We start from the raw sequence: 24,228 nt of genomic DNA, 5'->3' as shown, positions 1-24,228 counted from the left end.
CAGGTAATGAATGGGTTGTGCCTGAATCTTACAAATCTACTAAGACAATCAATTCAAATAGAATCCTGTCAAGTACCATGCACTTAGCATGAATGTAGCAACCTAGAGAATACTAATTTCCCTATTTCCCTCCTTGACTCAACCTGCAGAGCATTTATTTAGTAGAGTTTCAGTGCTCGGGATAGGGTTGTGGTTGACAAGAAGTACTCTGCAACACTGAGTCCTAAAGGGGAGGTTGAGATGTGCCACACATATTTTGTCAAGTAGGGGGTCCACCTTAATATTTCTACAGATAATAAATGCAGGGTAAGCTGATGGAAGAGAGCGGGTTTTTGAAAATAGGAGATTCTATCTTTTCAGTCCCTATTGCCCCTCAGGAAATTGTAAAGAACAAGCATTCATGCTCACTCGTCTCTTTTTGAGGTGTGCTGTGAAACCATTGATTTCACATGCTCCTCATGGGAATGAGAAGGATACAGAGTGACAAGATTAATCTTTCAAAGAGATGAACAATTATACAGTACTAGGGACAGTGTGCACTACTTTGCAAGGTTAGCTGTGCAAATGAACAGAAGCAATGTATCCATGTTAAGTCATTTTTACTTGAAATGGGTCACCTGTCTAGACATAATCCCCACACTATAGAAGTTAAAACTTTTAACTCAACAGACACTGAAATAACTGAATAGTCTTATGTCTGATTAGTAGAAGCTCACTATAAAAGGCATTTAAATTCTATAGCTTCAAAATGTGCACTAAGATCTTGCCCTTTGGTCTTTCAGATGGACTGACCTGCTTTAAATAACCATATCAGTTCTATGGAGTTTGCTAAACCAGTCTTTTTAACCTCATACAAAAATTAGTTCAATAGCACTGGTAAACTGCAACTGGTTTTGACCACTCAGGAAGTAAAAAAAAAAAAAACAGCATTTGTTTTTAGTTTGTGGTCCTTGCACTCTATATGCTTTCCATATCTATATATACAGCACTGCAACGTGCTTGGAAAATGAGCACTATGGGGTGCACTTTGTTCCACTTAGTGCTGTAGCATTTGCATCTGAATAAATAATAACTGGCCCCTAATTTGTTTATGTCTGTTTGGGTTAATTTATAAATAGTTTTTTACCATTCCTGAAAATAAGTAAATCTCCAAACACAAACGATTTGTGCTGTTGCCAAACTTTATGTACACAAGTCTGCACACCATTATTTAGAAGCAGCTAAGCTAAAGCTTGTGCAGTTTAATAAATGGATTTAATAGACGTAGTCACTTATAATTTAACAGAATATCCATCATTCCAGATCTGTTTAGTACAGTACCATTTAGGACAAAAGTAGTCTGTCTGTTTGGACCGCACTCTCACAAATATATCATATAAAATTGGCAGCATGTCATGCTTTTTACTGTACCATAATAAACAACCTGATGTTACTACATCAATTTGCCTGAAAAAAATGGCATCCAATTTTAGGTTCAAGAGACTCTAATAGAAGTTTGTCCTTGTGATGTGAATCCACTTTTAAGGGTTATTATTCACTGATTGGCTTCAGGACTGAGCAATTTTAAGTGAGCTATTCATCAGAGCTTGGAACTTTTGCTTCATTTGGATTGACTGAAAGTATATCTTTAAAGATCATTTTCAAGAGCCATTTTCCTCAGGTCAAGTAGCCTTACTAGTTAATTATAGAATAATGGCATGAGTTAGCATTGTGAACTGAATGACACATTAGTAATAAAAACCATGCGAGATAAAGAAGGATTCTTAACAAAAGTTTATAAATACAGATTTGATAGAATTACTTAACCGAAAATGTACTGAAAGTAAAAGTTACTATATCTACCAGTACTGGTACTACCAGCATGTTCGATTTGCTTATTTATTATTTTATACGCTCCAAAAATGAGCAAAAAAAAGCGTTGTTTACTGTACAATGTAGAGATTGCTATTCTAAGACAATTAGCAATTGGCATCCAATGACAGAATGGAGTATGAGTAGAAGAGGGCCTGAATAGAAAGATAAGTTACAATAACAATAACGTTGTAGCCTCACAAAGCATTAGTTTTTTTGGCTTGTGGGGTCAGGGACCCCAATTTGAAAGCTAGAAAGAAGAATAAGAAGAAGGCAAATAATTAAAAAACTTTAAAAAATGATGACCAATTAAAAAGTTGCTTAGAATTATCCATTCTATATCTTACTAAAAGTTAACTTAAATTTGACCTACCCCTTTAAGTACCAAATATAAAATAGGGTTGTTCATCAGTAGCAATTATTATTATTCAGAAATAATACTATAGTGAATAAAGTGCATTTACTATAAGAGGCAAAGCATAAAAAAAGCTGTGAAGTCAAGCCGTACCTGAACATCATTGCAATGGGTGCAATTTTGAGCCCGTTAATGTTGTTATGGATAGTGATGTTTCTTGCTATTAGAAAACAAGCCCTTATGGTTCATGCAATTAAAATACCAATTAACTATTTGAATATAAACTCTATAAACATTGGATAAATAATTCAAAGGAAATCAATAATGTGTTTATGCCAGCAAGGGATAATGGCTTTTAACAAATAGCTACTCTCATAATGCAAACATGTAGAGGAATCAGATGAATACTGATGAATACTTTGAGGCCCTATAATATATAGGAACATATTTATATTCTCTGTTCAACAATGATTATGACTCCAAATCCTGCATATAAAGTGGCGCCATATTAAAGACCACCTTTAATATGTCACCTTCTAACATACATCAGTAAATGGATGCCTTCATTTTATAGTAACCATTTCCCTGTATCATTGGAGATAAACAATGAACTAGAAGTAGCTGGAGGAATTGGTAGGTGGAGCCTCCTGTTCTATGTCAGGTATGGTGGTGGGACCTGCCTTTTGATTGGAGTTTGTATAGTGTGCTAGTTTGAAAAGAGTCAAAGCAAGTCAAGCACTTCTAATTACACTAATTAATTACACAAACAACAGAAATTGCTTCGACTTCCTGTAATATAAACATTTCCTAATCCTTATAAGGTTATCAGTCTTAATAACCTGCTTCCTGTATAATCATCCATTGTATTATAATGGGCAGATTTACTAATACTATAGAAAAATTCTCAACTTTCTCCTTTAACTTGCTATTACTTTCTAAATCTTATTCCTTGCGAAAATATCAAATTAAGATTTTAGTTTTTTTTTTTTTTAAAGTCTCATTCCCCAATTAGGAAGCAAATCCTTGTCTTTCCTGCTGTTGTCTATCTCATTAAAGCACTCATTGTAGGAGACAGGTTCCTCTTCCTGTGGTTTCTATGGAACAATCCTGTAGGGTCAGTCTGGTAGAGGCACCTAATTTACTGCATCCCTATTACTTCTCCTTTCTTTAATCATGCAATTACATGACTTTGTTTAGGAATGAATAAACTTACTATCCCATGAAAATATAATTCTGTTCTGACTACGTCTACTGATGGCCCTACTTTATAGGAATGTTTTCTTAATGCATTCTTACACATTCCAAAACTTTACTTACTAATTTAATCAGTAATGAATAATGCTACACATATCCCCCAATGTTTCTGTAGCTACTGCATTGTCTGTAGATGCAGAACTCCAAAAATGTGTTGTTTGCAATTGGTCCTCTATCTTTATACCCATAATTAATAATAATCTGGGCCTTCTGTAATATGGATATTGCCACCGCTAGGCTGCTCTTCCGGCTGTGCCTGCCATATCATTTATCTCTAGAGAAATCCTTCTTTCCCACTTTACTTTGGTTATTTATATGCACGTTGCCTCTCTTTTAGAACCCAAACCCTGTTCGTTTTGACTGCTCCACTGAGCTGAACCCCTCTCCAATTTCCTCTTACTTATATGTCCTCATTAACTTGCTTGAGCATTCTCTGGAGGTCCCCTGGAACTGATTTGTGAACCATGAAGGAATAATACAGTACTTCAAGATGTTCCTTGTCATTCTTGCGCACTGATTCAGCTACACAGATGCAGATGTATTCAAGAAGACTCTTAAATTTGCTTTGGTGTATCAATTAAACTGTAAACCTTAAAATTGTATTGTGCCATTATCACAGGAACAGTTTGTTAATGCTAGATAACATTTACCTTATTACTCAAAAATATGCAAAGTGGGAAAAATTTCAGTTTGTGAGTACAATATAACACACAATTTGGTTTTTAATCACATACTTTATGTGGTGTGAAAGCACAGCATACCTGCTTGGCTGTCATAATGTATCTTTTGAATTTGCATTAGCAATAATACATATATTATTTAGCTGGGGAACATATGAGTTCACATATTTTCTATAATAGCTGCATAGATCCCAAATTGCAGGCTATTGTTATGGTTTATTGAGTAGATTTGACAGCTTTGGGTGATAGAACCTTTATGCTCAACTGAATGTATTGAAACAAATAATAAAAACTGTTGAATCATAGGGCAAAATATTAAGGACAAAGAATTTTAAAAATGTTTGGTTTAAAAAAACTGCAGTGGCTCACATTGCTAAAAGCTGGTATTTTATTTGTGCATGTTTGGAAATTGATTTTTCTCAGCACAAATCAAGATGATTTCACTTCTGCGTGCAAAATAAGAAATAGTCACGGGGCTGACTGAAACCAAACATTCATTTCTCATGCCACATGCGCCTACGTCTTCAAAAATATTTGCCCTGGGAATCCAAGATTAGATCACTCCATCACTGCACTGAGAATAAACCTCTCAACATTGTTATAGACTTGGACTACAATGACGGTCATTACTGTGGCCATTTATCAAATGCCCAAGAGTGCTGCATTTCCCAAGGAAAAAATGCCAGCTAACAGAGATTTCTTTAACCCACCATTAGTAAAAATGTAACACTGATTTTTGGAGTGCATCGGGTTTCTGCCTTCCTTAATGATTTTAGCCTTAATAATATTGTTCTTTACCTCCAATACAATTTCAATCGGCTTGTGCCACTGAGAATCATAGAAGTAAATAGAGTGCTTATAAAAAGGTTTTCTCTTAATAAGAAAGGACTTGCCTGAGGCTTAGCTCTCTAGGCCCGCTGTCTTGGGCTGTTCCTCTTCTCATTAGGAATTCTACCTGTATCTTTTTTCCCTTCATATATTTTCCCTTTATACAGTATTTTGCAAGGACATAGAAAATATACCATCAGGGGCTATAGAGTGGCAGTCATCACTACATGACAAAACAGTACAGGCCCCACAAAGGAAAAGTGCAGGGGCTTTTACAACTGCGAATGGTCATGTAATTTTTCACTGCAATATTTGGGAGAAAGAATCGCATTCATTAAAGGTATTTGCATCTAGTGGAAATGTGCAAGTGCAAGGAGCAGTTCTGTAAAGTTGATTATGGTGCCGCTTGGTCTGTCCTGGCTTGTATTCCAAATTGAGCACAGGACATCTATTGAAGCAGGGGAACCCTAGAGCTACTGCTACCTCTGAAGGTGGCAAAAGGATTCCGACATCAGTCTATATCAATAGGCACAGCACACTTGCACCTTAAGACCTGGGTGCACCTAACTCTAGTAACGTTGATATTATAGGAAAATGTATAGGTAAAAAACATGGCAATAGCACAGACATCATAAATAACCCATTATAAGTATAGGGAATAGTTTGTACGTACCATGAGATATGAAACATGCAAGACAATATTTCCTGGGGCATGTATGCTTTTAATATAATAATATAAATAAATTGAGTATTTTACAATCATTTTGAGTTGTGGGATATACAGTATTTATATTGATTGTGTTAAGCCTGCTAGGTCTGGGGGCCTTATCCAATGATTACAGCCTTTCTACAAGCCAAGAAATATCCCCTTACTAAGTATCTAATGGTAGAGTTTGCATGAAGTCAAGTGTGTAGAACAATATAGTCATGTATACAGCAAAAAAAAACTTGCTGACTTGTTTTTTCTCTTTGTCATACTATAGTTGCTGGCTTTCTCTTGAGAAGGGAGCGATCTGGGCTTTTGTGGCACCGGCACTGTTTGTGATTGTGGTAGGTATAATTCAGTATTAATATATATAAAGATGATATGTACAGGTCTATACAAAGAACTTTGCATGACCATAATACATAAAAGAAATTATAGTAGACAAAATTGCACCTGGGCAGTAACCCATGGCAAAATGTTTGCTTTCATTGTTCTGCCTGCAGCTGCCTGAAAAAAAACTCTGACAGGTTGCTATGAATTATTGCCCGGATGTAAGTTTTCCAAGTGTTGAGAAATGACCCCCACTTACTTATTTAATGTGTGACTAGGAGGGACTAGTTTCACAAATAGGAAAATAGGAAATCTTGTGCATACAATCAGAACAATTTCAAACTTAAGCAGCAGCCCTTGGTGTCATGTACGATAGTTGATGATATGCTTCCTCCATGGAAGGAGGATATGCTTCCTAGTCTCCAATTGCAAAAGGTAGTAGAAATACCTAGCAACTGTCATTGTTTACTTTTTGTAAACTTTTGGACTTCTCTATCTTTAGAAATCTAGAAATCTGAATTATAGAATTAGTTGGGTGTGTTTCTAATCTGGTGCTGATGTCACGGTCATCCACCTCAGATCGTGCATAGAACCTGTTGTGTTGGGTTCTTGTTAATAACATTGAACTAAGATCCTTTATAGTTTGTAAGGTGTTGAATCGTCTTTCATGGTTGTCTTTTGTTGCTGGAGCATTTTTTTGTCAATTTTGTTTACATTTTCATTTTTGGCTTCAATTCCCCCGAAAGATAGCTGACAAAAAACCACTGTGGTTAGGATGTACTTTGGCAACTGGGATTTTGCCATCACACATACATATAACTGCACTATAAATATCTTGCCCTGGTGGTATGATTTTCTTGAAATGCTGACTTATTTGAGTGTAACTGAGTGTATTTAAGAAAATATAATATGAGGCTTGACCTGCTGTCCCTTTTCCCTGTGGGAAGTATTTATCTTCTTGGCAAAACTGGTGGCATTACACATCTAAAGTTATTTAGTGTAATTAAACAATTTTGGAATAGGATATTCAGCAAAATGGTGCTTCTTAGGGCCCATGCATGAAGTAGTTGGTAATAAATGGTGCAGCACTGTCAGACAAAAGGGAATCCTGTAATTAAAGGAGAACTAAAGCCTAACTAAAGAAATAGACAAGAAATGCTGTACATTATGTTTTGGGCTCCTATACCAGCCCAGCCACTGCCCTTTAGCAGGGAAGATCTGTGCCTCCAAAGATGCCCCAGTAGCTCCCCATCTTCTTTTCTGCTGATTCACTGCACATGCTCTGTGCTGCTGTCAGTTACCTGAGCTTAGGGACCCACCCACAATATACTGTGTATAGAGAATATAAATATCACAATAAAAGGCTGACTAGTAATTAATATATGCAATTACTAAATGAAAGCTCAGAAACCAGAAATAATCAGCCCTGTAGCATTAGCTTCTATAACAGGCCAACCTCATTTTCTGCTTGATAATTTGCAACAACTCCTAAGTTTAGCTTCTCAACAACTGCTCTGAGCACACTGAGCATGAAAGTATCACAGATGGGGAGCTCCTGTGACAACTGTAAAGACCTATATATTTACTACTATAGAGATGCTGAAACTTTTGGCTAGTGTAGTCTGTTTCGTATTTAAAATATGGCATTTCTAGCCATATTCATTTTTAGGGTTTAGTCATCCTTTAACACTTGCCAAAGATACCTGCCACCTTTTCTGAGATGTGCTGTGCTACAGATCCAGTTATAATGTTGGAAACTGAGTATTCATTGCTATAGAATTGTTTTTTTGAGAAGCGCTGTAGTTTTAATGCAGCTAGGAAACCCACTGACCTTTGGCCAACTTTCTTCTTCAAAATACATTTTGTGATCTCCCAAGAATTCTGCATCAGATATTTTTTTTCAGAGAAGATGTTCCATAATTCCATAATTTATATCTTTCTTATTTTATTCATATTCCAAATCACCTATCTATTACAGAAACATAGTAGACAGTGGTAATTTACTTCTCCTGGCTGATTCACTGTGAGGCAATAGAGATGTAGCGAACTGTTCGCCGGCGAACTAATTCGCGCGAACATCGGGTGTTCGGTTCGCGCAAATTCGCGGACTTTTGCTGATGTTCGCCACTTTGGGTTCGCCGCGTTTTTTTTTGGCGCCGCGTTTTTTCGCCTTGGTTTTTCCGCCGCGTTTTTTCGCTTCGTTTTATCGCCTATGCATGTACATATGAATAGCTTGCGGTTTTTTTTTTGGCGTTATTTTTTTGGGTTTTTTTTTTGCGTTATTTTTTTGCGTTTTTTTTTTGGCGTTTTTTTACAAGTATTTTTCAGAGAAGTTTTTGCCCTTGATCCCCCTCCTGCATGCCACTGTCCAGGTGGTGGCACCCTTTAAACAACTTTAAAATCAGTTTTCTGGCCAGAAATGGCTTTTCTAGGTTTTAAAGTTCGCCTTCCCATTGAAGTCTATGGGGTTCGCAAAGTTCGTGAATATTCGCGAGTTTTGGCGAAAGTCCGCGAACGGGTTCGCGAACATTTTTGCGCGGGTTCGCTACATCCCTATGAGGCAAGCTACAGTACGGGCAAAACTACACCTATATATATATATATATATATATGGGAAATATACAGTTTGCCATTCAGTACATCTGCCATATGTCTTATGGTGACAATTATGCCCCCAATAATACAATATAGAAATAGTGCAGTGGTGTCTAAAATTACGGTCTTGCCACATAAATCATTTGTTTTTTGTTCATTAAAACTTACATAACAAAATGCAACTTCTAAAGGTTTTTCTGTTTAATGAAAGATCTGCCTTTTTAAGCTGTTTACTAATTGAAATAGCTATGCATAAGTCACTATGGAAACAGTCCTCAGATGTTCTGCAGTGAATCGTAATTGCATCAACCATGGCAACACATATATTCATGTCATATTCTTTTTTCAAATGTGTTAGTGATATCCAGGTATTAAGTTACCCCTTACTAGATATAATATGGATTGCTTTGCCCATAACAATGACTATTCTTCAGTTAAACCTCTTAAAAGGAGAAGGAAAGTTACAATGACTGGGGGTGCCAAATGTTAGCCCCCCCTCCATTGTAATCACTTACCTGATATGGGCCAGTGCTCCTGTTAGCAGAAAACTGAGTATATGAGAGATGGGAGATAATGTATCTATGTATCTATGTATCTATCTATGTATCTATCTATCTATCTATCTATCTATCTATCTATCTGTCTATCTGTCTATCATCTATAAATGATATTGTCTGGCCTTAGCTGAGATATATAGTACAGGTTTGGGATCTATTATGGGAAGGTTGTCTCCCATAGATTTTCATTTTTGCTGTAATTATAAAATAGTACATTGTACTGGATCCCAACTAAGATTATAATTAATCCCAATTATAGAGTTGTGTTGCCTCCAATAAAGATGAATTATATCTTTAGATCACATACAAGGCACTGCTTTATTATTATAGACAAAAAGGAAATATTTTTTTTTTAATTTGAATTATTTAATTAAGATCGAGTCTATGGGAGATAGCCTTCCCCTAATTCACAGCTTTCTGGATAATGGGTCTCCAGATAAGGAGACATATCTGTACTAGAAATAGGTGGTAAAAGAGGGTTAACAACAGGTATACAGTATCTGCCTTTCTCTGTTCATTGCATTTTTACCCTTTTTGCATCATATTTATTGATTTTACATTCGGTCTGTAATTAGCTTGTACTGAATCTTTGTTGAGGAGTTAAGATGGTCAAGGTTTACTTTACTGATGAATGCATTACAGCAGTTTAATTATACAAGCACATAACATTACATAGAATTGTAGCTAAATCACTTTCATGTCTCTAAACAGCTTCCTTTACATCAGTACAATGAATGCTTTAGCTTTTATTATTGGCTAAGGGAAGACGACAGAAATCTTTCCTCCACCTCCCCACACACCCACTAAAACAAAATCTAAAAAGTGACAGCCAAAATATAAAATACCAGGGTTATATTTTGGAGGAAGATGCTAGGAATGGTCAAATTCTTTTGGAAAAGTTTAATGTTTTTTACCCACCTATCACCCCCCACCCCCATTCTTGTGCTTTGTTCCCACTGGGAACATTCTTCATAGCTCAGATTCTGTACAATAATATCTCTGCAGTTCTCTGAACTTAGTATATCACATTTTAAGCTTGTTATCATGTCCTCATAGTATCTTTTGTTAAAATTTGTGTATACAAAGCTGTATAATGTGGCACAAAATCTTCCTGTACTCTAGCTTCACTCAATCCATGATCAGTTAGGATTTTTGCTGGTCTTAGGTGATAATCTGTTATTGTAAGTTTTGTTAAATGTATTGTACCCATTATTCCAGAAGAAAGTAAGAAACATGGGAAAAACATGGAAAACTGCACTAATGTTACTCTTTTCTCTCAACTGCTAACTCTATAGTAGTGATGAGCGAATATGTCCCATTTGGCTTTGCCAAAAGAATTCCGAAATGGTGAAAAATTTGTGAAATGCATTGAAGTTAATAGGCGACAATTTTTTCTTACTAAAACTATGGGGCACATTTACTAACCCACGAACGGGTCGAAATGAGTCCGATTGCGTTTTTTTCATAATGATCGGTATTTTGCGATTTTTTCGTATTTTTTGCGATTTTTTTCGGCGTCTTTACAAATTTTTCGTTACCAATACGATTTTTGCGTAAAAACGCGAGTTTTTCGTAGCCATTCCGAAAGTTGCGTAAAATCTGCCGATTTTTCGTAGCGTTAAAACTTGCGCAAAAAGTTGCGCTTTTTTCGTAGCGTTAAAACTTACGCGAAACTTTGCACCTTTTAAGTTTTAACGCTACGAAAAAGGCGCAACTTTTCGCATAAGTTTTAACGCTACGACAAAAGCGCAACTTTTTACGCAACTTTCGTAATGGCTACGAAAAACTCGCGTTTTTACGCAAAAATCATATTGGTTACGAAAAATTCGTAAAGACGCCGAAAAAATCTCAACAAATACGAAAAAGTCGCAAAATGTTCGTTTTCAAGTCGGAACTTTTCCAATTCGGGTCGGATTCGTGGGTTAGTAAATCAGCCCCTATAAGTCCCATGCAGGATGCTGCACTTTGCAGAGCAAATTGGCAAAATTGGAAAACTGGGCAGCAAAATGGAAAATGGGGTTTAATGTTAAAATGTGCAAAGTTATGTACTTTGGTAGAAATAATATAAATGTAAGTTATACACTAAATGGTAGTGTGTTGTGGGGAGTTCCTTTATTGATTTGGGGATTTTTGTAGATAACAAGTTGTCTAATTCCAGGCAATGTAATTCAGTGGCTACTAAAGCAAATATAGGGCTACTGTGATACTAAAATCTACAATTAGTATTGATGTTGGTATTTATAGTTTATGTATGTGAGTGAGAGATAGATCAGAGATAGGCTTATGTGATAGGTTTATGTTTATGTGAGCTGGGGTTTACTTGGAAGGGTTGAACTTCGGAACTTTTTCTGGAATTCGCTCCCACAAACTTTCAGACTCACTCCCAATCTCTACCCTAATCTAGTTTAGCAACACCCTGTGCCACACCTCTCACAACTCTGGTCATGCCCATTCCCACACCTTGTGTCTCAACCCTTTCTCCTTGTAGATTGTAAGCTCTTTTGGGCAGGGCCCTCTTCACCTCTTGTATCGGTTATTGATTGCTTTATATGTTACTCTGTATGTCAAATGTATGAAACCCACTTATTGTACAGCGCTGCGGAATATGTTGGCGCTTTATAAATAAATGTTAATAATAATAATAACCCAACTAAACAATTTAACTATATATGTAACTATGATGATGAAATGCGGAATTTCGCATCAAATCTATGCCTGGCGAAAAAATTTCCTCATCACTAATATTCAGCACTGCACACATGAGTGAAGCCCTATTTATGTATATTTTACCTATATCAGGGGCAAGTTGTTTATGTGCTGTCACCATTACATATTGTTTTTGTAAATCATAATTTTAATTAAGTTTTGTCAGGCTGATGACATACACGGCAAAGGCATGATGTTACAGAGAATTCCAGAAGAGTTTAGTGTTACAAGTGAATGGCCATAGTTTGAAATGCCGAACGGAAATTAGGGACATTAGCCTGTTTGCAATTATAAATCATTGGCCTAACAGAAAAAAACATTTGTAGATTATGTACACATACATATATTACAGTCCATGATAGAATTTCAGGGTGGGTGGACCCTCGAGATTTGGGTGTTGATTTTCTGTCTGGACATGCTAGTACAAAGTAATCCCGTTTGGACCAAGTCCTCTCCTGTTGCATGCAGGACATATTTGGGCAATACCAATACCATGGATAAAAAAGGGCAGATACAATGCCTATGTATAATCTGAATGCCCTCATTCTCTTGTTGTATGTGTGGACCAGCACATCATACATGGTCTTACTTTGGTTTTCCCTCAGGTCAGATCATAAAGGAATAGCCATCATATTGAATGTATATTTTATTTTGCATGTTGTGATTTTTTTATGAGTCTGCCTCAGAGACCAAATAACCTTGACTAGGATCAGGGATTATTTACCTACAGCTAAAGAAATGTGAATAATTAAAAACCTCATTTGCTACTGTATGTATTGAACTTTCACTGAACCTTAGATACATTTTACTTCTGCTCATACTTTTAGATAGATTTTTTTACAAGGTATAATTTACAAGAAATTGAGAAACATTATTTTTTTTTTCAACCACCAGCACCACCTCAAAAAGATAGAACTCATGTTTAGTTTGAAATTAATACAAACAACTTGATAGGATATCACCACTATGGCACGAGTTAAGTCAACAACTATAGGTTGGCAGTAATGCTGTGTCACAGAATCTATACAGAGAATCTATACAAGGAATTGGGTTGTGAATAAATATAGTTGCCAGTGCCCAATAATTTCATAGTTATCATTTCATATGGAATTCTACCTCTCAGCTTAATTGTAGAGTAACTGAAAACTAGCCCACAACAAAATTTTAACTGTTTATTTTAATTTTTAAATTTGATATACTTTTAGTTTCCCAATTGCCCTCAGCCATGTAACTTTTTTTTTACTGCTTCATTGCAAGTTGGAGTGATATTACCCCTGTACTTTTCCCCAGCAGCCAATGAGCAGAACAATGCGAAGGTAGCGAGATAGCAGCTCCCTGACACCTGTATTGCTAAAAATGCTCCTATGCCCCACCTAGTGGTAGGGCACTAGAATAAAATTTTAAACACTAGAATATATTTTCAATATAATTTAGTAATAAAACCTACATCATAAAAATCATGACAGCTTTTTAGTTCTTTAGCAGCATTTTTTTTAAATCTCTTGCTATTCTTTGGGTATCTATTCTTCTTTTTATGAATAATCTTTCACACCCTTTGCATGTGTGGCACAAGCAAAATAATACAGTATAACAAGAGCTTGCATTTTTAATATAAACCTTAGAAAATATTTCTTGAATGATCTCACTTGTTAGAACAGCTTCATTCTATTATAGTTGCTATAAAAATTTAGATACAATTTAGAAAGATTTGTCTTTGTCATAAATATTAAATGTATTGCACTTTAGTACTTGTTTTCTTTGTCTGACAGCATTACTTCTACCCATTCTTTGAATTCCAGCATCCTTATTTTTCACCCTGATTCAAAGGCATTGAAGATACAGAGAGCAGCTTTGTATCTCACAGAATGGAGATGTTTTGAAGAGATCTGTAGCTCTGATGGGAGTTCCTTTTCAAGGTTATCTGGGCTGAAAGTGACACAAAAATAACACAAAGTGGCAGAACTCTTTTGCACAAGCTTCAGTAATGTTTAATAATGGGTGCCCTTCCATTTTTACTGCATAGTGTATTTTGAACGGTAATTGAAAAAGGAAAAAAAAAATACTTTCAAGAGAGCTGCTCTGCAAAACATCCGTTGAAGGCTGGAATGTTAAAAAAACCAATTCATATGCAAGTTTCAGAGGAAAAATAAACAGTCTTGTTGCCAAAGATAGGCTAGATTGGAATCTATATATTAAAAATGAATCCAATTTTTCTTTCTATGCCAGTGTTATTTTCCTGAGAGATTTCCAATGTTAAAAAATTGCTTTGACCTCATATCAAAGATGCGAATCCTGCAACCTATCATTTTCCATTTGACTAGAGCCACTGGAAATTGTAGTTCAGTAGCAGGAGTCTGACCATCTGTGTTTGAAATACATATAATATTGTACTGACCTTTGTTTTATGGTCTACAATGGACGTAATAGACGTAATTCAGCTTTCTACTTGCAACTGCTGCAATCATTGTATGAATGTCTGACTTGAGTTTCACTGCTCCTCCAAAAACAAAAAAAACTTGATCCCAACCTCTTTCCTATTTTGTTTACAATTGCCCTTTGCAATTATAGTCAATTGATATTGCTCCTATGCAAGGTACCACGATCCAAAATCACTTAATCATACTTCACTGCCAGGGTTCCATAATATCTGTAGCATCTCTTGTATTCAAAATCCTTCTCCTCTAGGCAGAAAAAAGCATTTCAATTCTTTTCATTTTAATAGTCCATTTACTTTCAGTCTCCAGTGACTCATAGTTGAAAACCCATCAACTTTATTTTACATTTATGTAAAAAATGTAAAAAATGAAGAATAACAAGTAAATGTATATTGCTACTGGATGATTTTTCTGTGTTTTATAAGGGAGTCACTTGTCTTCTGTAAGACAAAAGGGCTCATTTTCCAAAGTGACACTGTGTTTAAAGAACAAAATCCAGAGATTTGCCATGTTTTTTTGCCAATAATACAGCAAAGTAAAGGAAACCCCTCTGCCAAAGCCTGCTGCAGCTTGTTCCCTATTCTGCAAAGAAGGCACAACCAGCATATCGGCATTCCAAGCACCTACATTAAAGTAGCCACAATTGCTTTATTACATGCTATTTTATACTTTTTGCTGCACCTTGTAATCAAAAACAAACAATGTAAGTTTGACATAAACAGAAACAAACTCTAGGTTTGCTCATTGACGTTACAGAAAGTGGTTCCAATGCTGTCATTAGAATTTCCAGGTATTAAGTATAATTTAGAAAGAAAATAGAAGCATATATTGCATTTTAAATATAGCTGCAACTTATCTTATTTTCTAAATGCCTTCGGACTAGTTCAAGTCCAGAGCTTGCTTGTGTGATCAGCTTGACTAATTCTTCTTTTTGCACTAAAATATTTGCACCATTGCATATTGACTGAAATTTGTTGAAGCTGATAAAATCAGGTCTTATAATTCCTTATTTACTATAAAGAAATAGGATTTGTATAATTCTGTTTAGAATGTAACTCGTCCTTTCATATCTGAAAAAATGGCACTGAAAATAATTGACACCCAAGACCTAATACTTGATGGCACACCTTTTGGAAACTGAAATCAAGCACTTTCTAAAGCTATGAATGAACTTCTACTTCTCACTCCAACAGCTCAAGCTCTCACAGATTCTAAGGGCCGTGGCAGACGAAGAGATTGCCTTGAGAGGAAACTTCCACGATTTCGGGAAATTGTGGCGCTGCATATGCCATCCCACCGGCGATTTACATTCAAGCCGGTGGGATGGCATATCAGGGAGATTAGTCGCCCGCGACAAGGGAGATTTATTGCGGGTGACTAATCTCTTTGTCTGCCACGGCCCTAAAGCTGGCCATACACGTGGCAATCTGACGATCGCGAAACATCGTCAGATCCGCCACACACCATTCAGGGCTGAATCGGCAGGTAAGGAGGTAGAAACAATAGGATTTCTACCTCCTTCTGCCGATTCAGCGCTGAAGGGAGATTTTGGTCGCCCGATCAAAATTTTCAAACTGGTCCGATCGGCGAGTCGGCCGATATCAGCAGCTTCCCGACGACTCGCCGTATGAAACGAGGTTTTGTACGATATTATCGGTGCGTGTATGGCCACCTTAAGGATGTCTTCCAATTACAGTATTCAGATCTCTCTGCATGTCTTTAATGATCTTACCATTCCTGGTGTTTGAAGTATGTCCTTTTTAAAGACCCATTATGGGTCTATTGTTCTAGCAAATGCCTAGGCCATCTCCTGGTTTCATGATGACATGTGCAGACTCAAAGCAGTAAGTTTCAAGAGCAGCAAAGCAACCCCAAACAATGAGTGCAACCCCCCACCTTATTTCCCCATGTAAACAGAGATGTTGTACTTTACCTAAAAGCTCTTGTTTAGTCTTTTTCGTATACATGTTATTCTTTCACAAAGATTTAACATTTTTGGAAACAGTGAAATATTTCTGTGTCTCGAATTCATTGAGCTGGCAATGGATGGTGTAAGCTGAAACTGTAGTACCATGTGTCTGAAGATCAGTATTTATCTGTCTGGCAGGATTTTGTTAAAATCCTTCTTTGCAATCTGTGATTCATGTTTCTCTTGTGCCCACATTCAGGAAGATTGCCTACATTCATCTTGATAACATTGTGTACAATAGACAAAGGAACATTAACATTTATGGAGCTGGACTTTTCGCCTTGAGATTGTCCATACTTTCTTACCATTTTCTCACCTACTTAGTCAGCTCCCTGTTTTCCTTTCTTTTCTCCATGTTCATTGTAGTACTCACAGACCGATTTGAATGAATTGATTGAATGTGTGCTTCTTATATTGCAGTGTACTGCAACTCAATTGAGTATACTTAAAAATAAAGCAGAATAATCTGCTTGAAATACAAATATTTCTTACAATTTGGGCAGCACAGTGGATCAGTGGGAGACACTTATTGCCTTGTAGCACTGGGGTCCCGAGTTCAAATCTGGTTTGGGCCCTTATTTGCGAGGAGTTTGTATGCTTTTCCTGTGTCCCCCTGTCCTTCAAGATACTCTAGTTTCCTGCAATACTAAAATATAATTACAGATTAAGGTTAATTGGCTTCTAATATTTACTCTAATTTACTCTGCTATGTTTGAATGTAATAGTTTGACTGTAAGCTCCATTGGGGCAGAGACTAATGTAAATGGTGTATATGCTCTGATACACACTGTGTAATTGTGTTGGTGCTATTTACAAAACTAATAATGATAACATATACTATTTTATTAAGCCAATTTTAGGATTTCTGCAAAATAAGTTACTTAGTTTTTGTGCAAACAAAAGAAAAACATGTGAATCCCACAACACTGATTTTCAACAAATGTTTAGCAGAACTGGTGTATTATTTTCAAAAAAGTGCAAAGGTGTCAATATTTTTGGGCACAACTGTACCTTGAAATGATTACTGAATTTTATGAATTGCAGAGGATTTCCTGTGCTGGTATGTCTTTATGGCTATGAGAAAACAATATGGAGTTGTCCCTTCTGCAGCTACGTCTGTGCACAACAGTTTGTGACAGACGATTTGTGTCAGGCCCCCAGCGAAATCAGAGCAGGACATCTGGGTCACTAGACCATGCCCCCTGTGTGAGAGATCTGGAAAGTGACAATCAAGGTTGTAGCCAAGGGCAGCTCAATCAGTTCTAAAACTGCAGGATCACATATGTTTCTGAATGTTACTGGTGTTTATTTTATATAAAGCAATCTGCCTTTTTGTTTATCGTTTAAAATAATAGTGTAGTATTTTGATATTCAACAAACTGTGCTCCATTCATGCATGCTATATTGCCTGTATATGGGAAAAATCTAGTATTAAAATTAGGAAATAAACCATAGTTTAGTAACCTTGAAATGGATTTTAATATTTTACTGTTTTATGAGAAGTCATTTTTTCTTCAACTGTTCTAGCGAACAATGGGAGATAAGGGTAAAACTAACTTAAAACATTCCAATCTATTGTCTGCTCAGTGACCGTAAAGATGCAGATGCCATTACATTCCATAACCTAACTAAGCATGCTGGCAATTCAGAGCCTGGAATGCAGAACATTTAGATATGAATTTTTAATGTCTCCATAGCTACAAACAAATTGGGAAAAAAAGGTTCTAATATTTGAAGTAACATGCTTGTGCTTTATATATTAACTCTGTTCCCTTTGTCTTTCTAACCAGGTTAATATCGGCATTCTCATAGCAGTGACCAGAATCATTTCCAGAATTAGTGCTGACAACTACAAGGTGCACAGAGATGCCAATGCATTCAAGTAAGAATTTCACATAAAAAAGTTGATTTGGGGCAATATCCTGTTAGGTTTAATTCCTTTACTATTCCTTAAGGGCTCTGGCACACGGGGAGATTAGTCGCCCACGATAAAACTCCCTGTTCGCGGGTGACTAATCTCCCCGCGTTGCCATGACTCGCCATCCCACCGGCGAACATGTAAGTCGCCGGCGGGATGGCACACGCGGCGGCGCGATTTCTCGCGAACAGTAATAGTCGCCCGCGAACAGGGAGTTTTGTCGCGGGCGACTAATCTCCCCGTGTGCCAGAGCCCTAACTACTACTGGTATAGGATCTGTTACCTGGAATGCTTGGGACCTGAGGCTTTCTGAATAAGGGATCATTGCTAAATGTGGATTAGCATATCTTAAGTCTCCTAATCATCAATTTAAAATAAAGCCAATAGGATTGTTTTGCCACCAATATGGATTTGTGCAGCTTAATTTGGATCAAGTACAAGGTATTGTTTAATATTGCAGAGAAAACGGCAATCATATTAAAAAATTAGAATTATTTGCTTAAAATGGAGTCTGTGGGGGAATAGGTCTTTCAATATAAAGGGTTTCTAAATAAGGGATCCCATACTTTTATCAAACCATATATCTTCTTTTTTCATAACTAGTTTTGAAATGAATTTTCCTTCTTTTCACCTTAAAAATATAACTCTTGCAGAAAGGTTATGTTGTTAAAATTCCTAAAGTACTTGAAATGTTTATGGCCTCATAACTTCAATCTGACGCCTTAATGGCATGTTCTAATAAAATTTATAAATGACAGGCTGTCGGCGGTTTTTGATTCACATGTTCTAAAAGCCAAGGGTATGTTAGCATTTTGATAATGATGTGTCTTATACATTTGCCCATCGCTGTTCTTTATTATACTGTATGTATACTATTTGCCTACTTTACCCATAATGTAAAAACTTCAGTTTATGGATATATGAACAAAGACCTTTGTTCTGTGAGCTTTTTTGTGATTTCATCAGAAATTAATTTGCAACAGATTCAGATAATTACAGGTATGAAATAATTTTTCCGTAATGCTTGGCATCTGGATAACGGATCTTTCCGTAATTAGGATCACCATACCTTACTCTATTAAAAATAATTTAAACATTAAATAAACTCAGTGGTATTGTTTTGCCTCCAATATGCTTTCATGCAGCGTAGATATCATTAAGTACAGAGAAATAGGAAATCATTTGAAACATTTGAATTATTTGCTTAAAATGGAGTCTATGGGAGATGGCTTTCCCATAATTCTGAGCTTTCTGAATAAGGAATTCAATACAATTCAATTTTGTGTAATTGATCTTGCTAAACTAATTTAATCACCTTCTATGAGGAGGTAAGCAGGAAACTTGACTTAGACCTTGCTAAAGCATTGGGTACAGTACCTAATACTTTAGAAGTTTAATGATAAAATTAGGGAATACTGGTCTGGAATATTTGTAATTGGATAGAAAACTGGCTGAAGGATAGATTACAAAGAGTGGTGGTAAGTGGAGCATTTTCTAATTAGACCAGTGTTGAAATTAAAGTACCGCAGGGGTCAGTCCTTGTCCCTTTGCTTTTTAAATAGTTTATTAATGACCTGGAGGTGGGCATTGAAAGGACTGTTTCTATTTTTGCTGGTGATACTAAATTGTGCAAAACTATAAGTTTCATACAGAATGCTGCAGAGATAATTTACTAAATTGGAGAACTTGGCAACAAACTGGCAATGAGGTTCAATGTTGATAATTGCAATGTTATGCCCTTTAGAAGAAATAATATTAATGTGAGTTATACACTAAGGGGGACATTTATTAATGTACGAACGCTCCGAACGTTTTTCTGCAACAATTTCGTACCTTGCAACAAAATTTGTGCAACAAAATCGTATTGTCACGCCGAGTACGAAAGTTTCAAATTCATTCAAGCTTCGTTATCGTGACTTTCCTTGGGCCAGGTTGGAGCTGCAGAGTGCCATTGAGCCCTATGGGAGACTTTCCTTGGGCCGGGTTGGAGCTGCAGAGTGCCATTGAGCCCTATGGGAGACTTTCCTTGGGCCAGGTTGGAGCTGCAGAGTGCCATTGAGCCCTATGGGAGACTTTCCTTGGGCCAGGTTGGAGCTGCAGGGTGCCATTGAGCCCTATGGGAGACTTTCCTTGGGCCAGGTTGGAGCTGCAGAGTGTCATTGAGCCCTATGGGAGACTTTCCTTGGGCCGGGTTGCAGCTGCAGAGTGCCATTGAGCCCTATGGGAGACTTTCCTTGGGCCAGGTTGGAGCTGCAGAGTGTCATTGAGCCCTATGGGAGACTTTCCTTGGGCCGGGTTGGAGCTGCAGAGTGCCATTGAGCCCTATGGGAGACTTTCCTTGGGCCAGGTTGGAGCTGCAGAGTGTCATTGAGCCCTATGGGAGACTTTCCTTGGGCCGGGTTGGAGCTGCAGAGTGCCATTGAGCCCTATGGGAGGCTTTCCTTGGGCCGGGTTGGAGCTGCAGAGTGCCATTGAGCCCTATGGGAGACTTTCCTTGGGCCAGGTTGGAGCTGCAGAGTGCCATTGAGCCCTATGGGAGGCTTTCCTTGGGCCAGGTTGGAGCTGCAGAGTGCCATTGAGCCCTATGGGAGACTTTCCTTGGGCCAGGTTGGAGCTGCAGAGTGCCATTGAGCCCTATGGGAGACTTTCCTTGGGCCAGGTTGGAGCTGCAGAGTGCCATTGAGCCCTATGGGAGACTTTCCTTGGGCCGGGTTGGAGCTGCAGAGTGCCATTGAGTCCTATGGGAGGCTTCCAAAATCATGCACAGAAGGATCAAAGTCGGAAAGGTTTTCCCGCTGTTTACAATCATTCAGTATAAAAATGTTGTGACTTTCGGATCACCAATATGATATTATTGTGACTATTCTGATTTTTTCGTAAGCATTTTTGTGATATTTGCGATCATCAGAAGTTATATTATCCGATCCGAATTTTACCCATTTCGGGATTCGATTTGATGAATGTGCCCCTAAGGTGAGGAATTTTCGAACATTTATGAAACTCGAATTTTTCATTAAAAAGAGTTGCACATTTTCTGAGATTTATTATGTGACAAAACTGTGACAATTCTGAATCCAAAACTACTCTAAAGCTGCCAGGTGGAACCTGAAGTTAACTGTACTCTAACTGGGGCTTACAAATTAGCACAATGTCTGTATCCTAGCCTGGTCCTGTAAGAAGACACTTGTCATGACACTGTTAAAATATAAAGCAAGTGTACCCAGCACACACTTTGTGCTTCCTAATCTGTCAGCAAAGAATGCAATAGACTCTCTAAAATAGACAGTAACTTGTGTTTGTTGCACTATAGCAGTGACAGTGCAATTCATGCATCCTTATATAGTTCCTATATCACTTGCTTTGCCTTCTTCCTTATAATAACATTTTCATTCCGTCGGAACTGATATGGTATATGTGATTTCTGCAGCGGCACCAATGATTTTGTTGCAGTGATTCAACTCCCATAGATGCCAAGGATAATTATTAGTATGGGAAAACTAGCCACGGTCCAGCAACCCATAGCAACCAACTAACACATATCATTATTCTACATACATTATACCTATACAAGCTCAGTACTTAATGATTGGATTTACATTGCTATATATCCCCCTATATGAAGGCAAATGCAAACAGGATGTAATCATTGTGAATTTCAGTAAGGGGCCTTTTTATCATGCTGTGGGAAATTATTTACAGTAGAAAAATATTGTAAAAAGCAATAAATTGCACATTGATAAAGGTATATTGTGTGTTAAGTGTATTTTTCTTTTATGCTGTATAATAGCCGTATTTAACTCCACTATTTTTCGCCATTACTTTTATGGCATAGCTCATTTAACTGTATACCTGAGCAGTAAAAATGGTGAAAAAAAAATGGCAACAAATAAATGAATTATTGCCTTTTTTTCAACAACATTTTAAAGTGTTTTTTTTAACATTTAATTTACATTAATTTACAGATTAATCAATACACTGTTTACTACAAAGCAATGCCTGGTGATCAGATGGTGATGTGTGGTGCATTAGATTGCCAATTTAATAAATAGGTCCCTAATACGTTATGGTCTGCCATTGTGTTCCTTTTTGTAATCTGCTATTGAGAAGTTTCTATCCATAAAACATCTAATGTTTGATATATTCAGCTTTTTTAAATCTTTTCAGATTGTACAGTAGAACAAAGAGCTGGCAGGAGTATGTTTGAAGCTACAATGCTGTAAAAGATGTGTAACACCTATTTCAGCTCAATAGCTGCTTTCCCGGACTAGTACCAGTAGAACATGGGTTACACTGTACTCTCTTACCCAGAATGGGCCTTCGCTAAGTGGAAGAGGAAGGTGAGGGTGTTGTGCAACTACACCTCTCTTGCTGCTATGCAGAAAAATGAAAACAGAGGGCGCCAGAGGTTCTTGCAAATAACAAAGTAATAAGTATTTATTGAACATCCACAGGGTTTACTCACAATACAGCTTCAGAGGCCATTGGTACATGCAACACACCCTGTAGTGGATCCCTCAGGGAATTCTCTATCCTGATTCCCTATTCACTTGGATCCCTACACTACAGGCAATGTGGCCTGGGAGAACTATCTCCAGAAAAACTGCAAATCCTATGCAGGAGCTCATGCTGCTCATTCTAGCTCAGCCCTAACTGCCTTACACACCTAGAGTGTACTATAAAGGGAGCTACACCTGCCACTATCTAATGCCTCATTCACGGGGCCCTGTTCCCCGACTTCACTGGGCCTGGGCCCATGCCCTGGGCTCTCAGCACACATCCACCTTGTCCCTAAGGTGGAAGCAAACAACAGGGAGGTGCCACTCCTCTCCCAACACTATACCAAAGTCAGGCAGGATGTGGTCACTATACCTTCTAACCAATAGCACACATGTTAATGAACTCACTTAGATACATTCCCTTCTGCCCAGCAACTAAGGGAACTAAACCTGTAGGGATTTAAAGCCATAGGGAACATTTAACCCTATGGGTCCCTACATTCACCCCTGGGAAAAACCCATTTTGTCCCGACAATGGGGTACAATATCAAACACATCACATTACCCACAGAATACCATAGCACCATATGACATCCTCTTCTGGTAGTCTCTCCAGAGCACTACCGGGTAACAATGGTCACTGAAAAACAAGCAAAGCATTTCAAACATTGCAACATATCAACAGTGCAATCAATAACATTGGAGCAGAATGGGGTACCAGGCCTCCCCCCTATTCCAGTTCCTTTATCACCACTGACAGTCCTTCCAGAGCAGAAATCAGGGCAGACCTCAGTTCAGAGTCTTTGCTTTTCCCAATGGCTTGGAAGGGTCCCACCCAGCAGGGCATTTGGCAACGAGGGCATTTAGCAGCAAAATCACGCAGCTCCCTGGTGACCTCTGCATTGCACTTCCCACAGCAAGGAACCATGACCCTCCTGCCTTCACTGTCAGACTTCTGTATAAATGTGCCGTGCCAGACATACCTCTTGCCACTATCAGGCTTTATTCCAAACGTGCCACGCCAGATGTATCTCTGGCCATTTTCAGTCACTGGCACTTCCCCTGTGGCACCACCAGAAACTCCAGCCGGAGTGTACTTTTCCTCCCAGCCATCCCAGCGGGCATCCGCCATTCTGCGTGGGTATGGGTTTACGGCCTTCCGATGCACACAGAGTCACTGGAAAGATACTCTCACAGTCCCACAGCTTATGTGGGTACAGAAACAGAATGCAGCAGTCTCTCCTCAGCATGGATTAGAGATAATGCGCACACCCAGGTACAGAGCAATACCAGACATCCGTCTTCCTCGATTGCTTCCCACAAAATGGCGGCGATGACCTCACATCAGGGATCCTCCCTGGTCAACTCGCGCCAAAAATATTCACTCGTGCCAAAACATATGCATGCAAGACTTAAATGACAGGCAGTAACTGCAGCCAATGGGAGTAACGGAAAAGAACCTCAGAACCCGAACCCACGGCCAATTACTTTGCGCCTTTCACGAAGTGACCAAGCAGCTTTCTCTCCTGCATCCAGCAGTGCCTGTGC

General features: G+C 37.9%; 1 protein-coding gene across 4 annotated transcripts in view; it reads left to right on the top strand.

The window, feature by feature from the left end:
- The window catches only part of adgrd1 (adhesion G protein-coupled receptor D1), a 271,121-nt gene that overhangs the window by 208,707 nt on the left and 38,186 nt on the right, over positions 1 to 24,228 (top strand). For all 4 annotated transcript variants that reach the window (XM_002931898.5, XM_031892498.1, XM_012969246.3 and 1 more), the window contains 2 exons: positions 5,952 to 6,018; positions 18,057 to 18,148. In XM_002931898.5, the coding sequence (XP_002931944.3) occupies positions 5,952 to 6,018; positions 18,057 to 18,148 (159 nt within the window). The remainder of the gene's footprint in view (positions 1 to 5,951; positions 6,019 to 18,056; positions 18,149 to 24,228) is intronic.

This window comes from Xenopus tropicalis, chromosome 1, assembly GCF_000004195.4.
Source record: "Xenopus tropicalis strain Nigerian chromosome 1, UCB_Xtro_10.0, whole genome shotgun sequence".
Lineage (NCBI taxonomy): Eukaryota > Metazoa > Chordata > Amphibia > Anura > Pipidae > Xenopus > Xenopus tropicalis.
The sequence above is the reverse complement of the archived record's forward strand: the minus strand, read 5'-3'. Positions and strand labels throughout refer to the sequence as shown.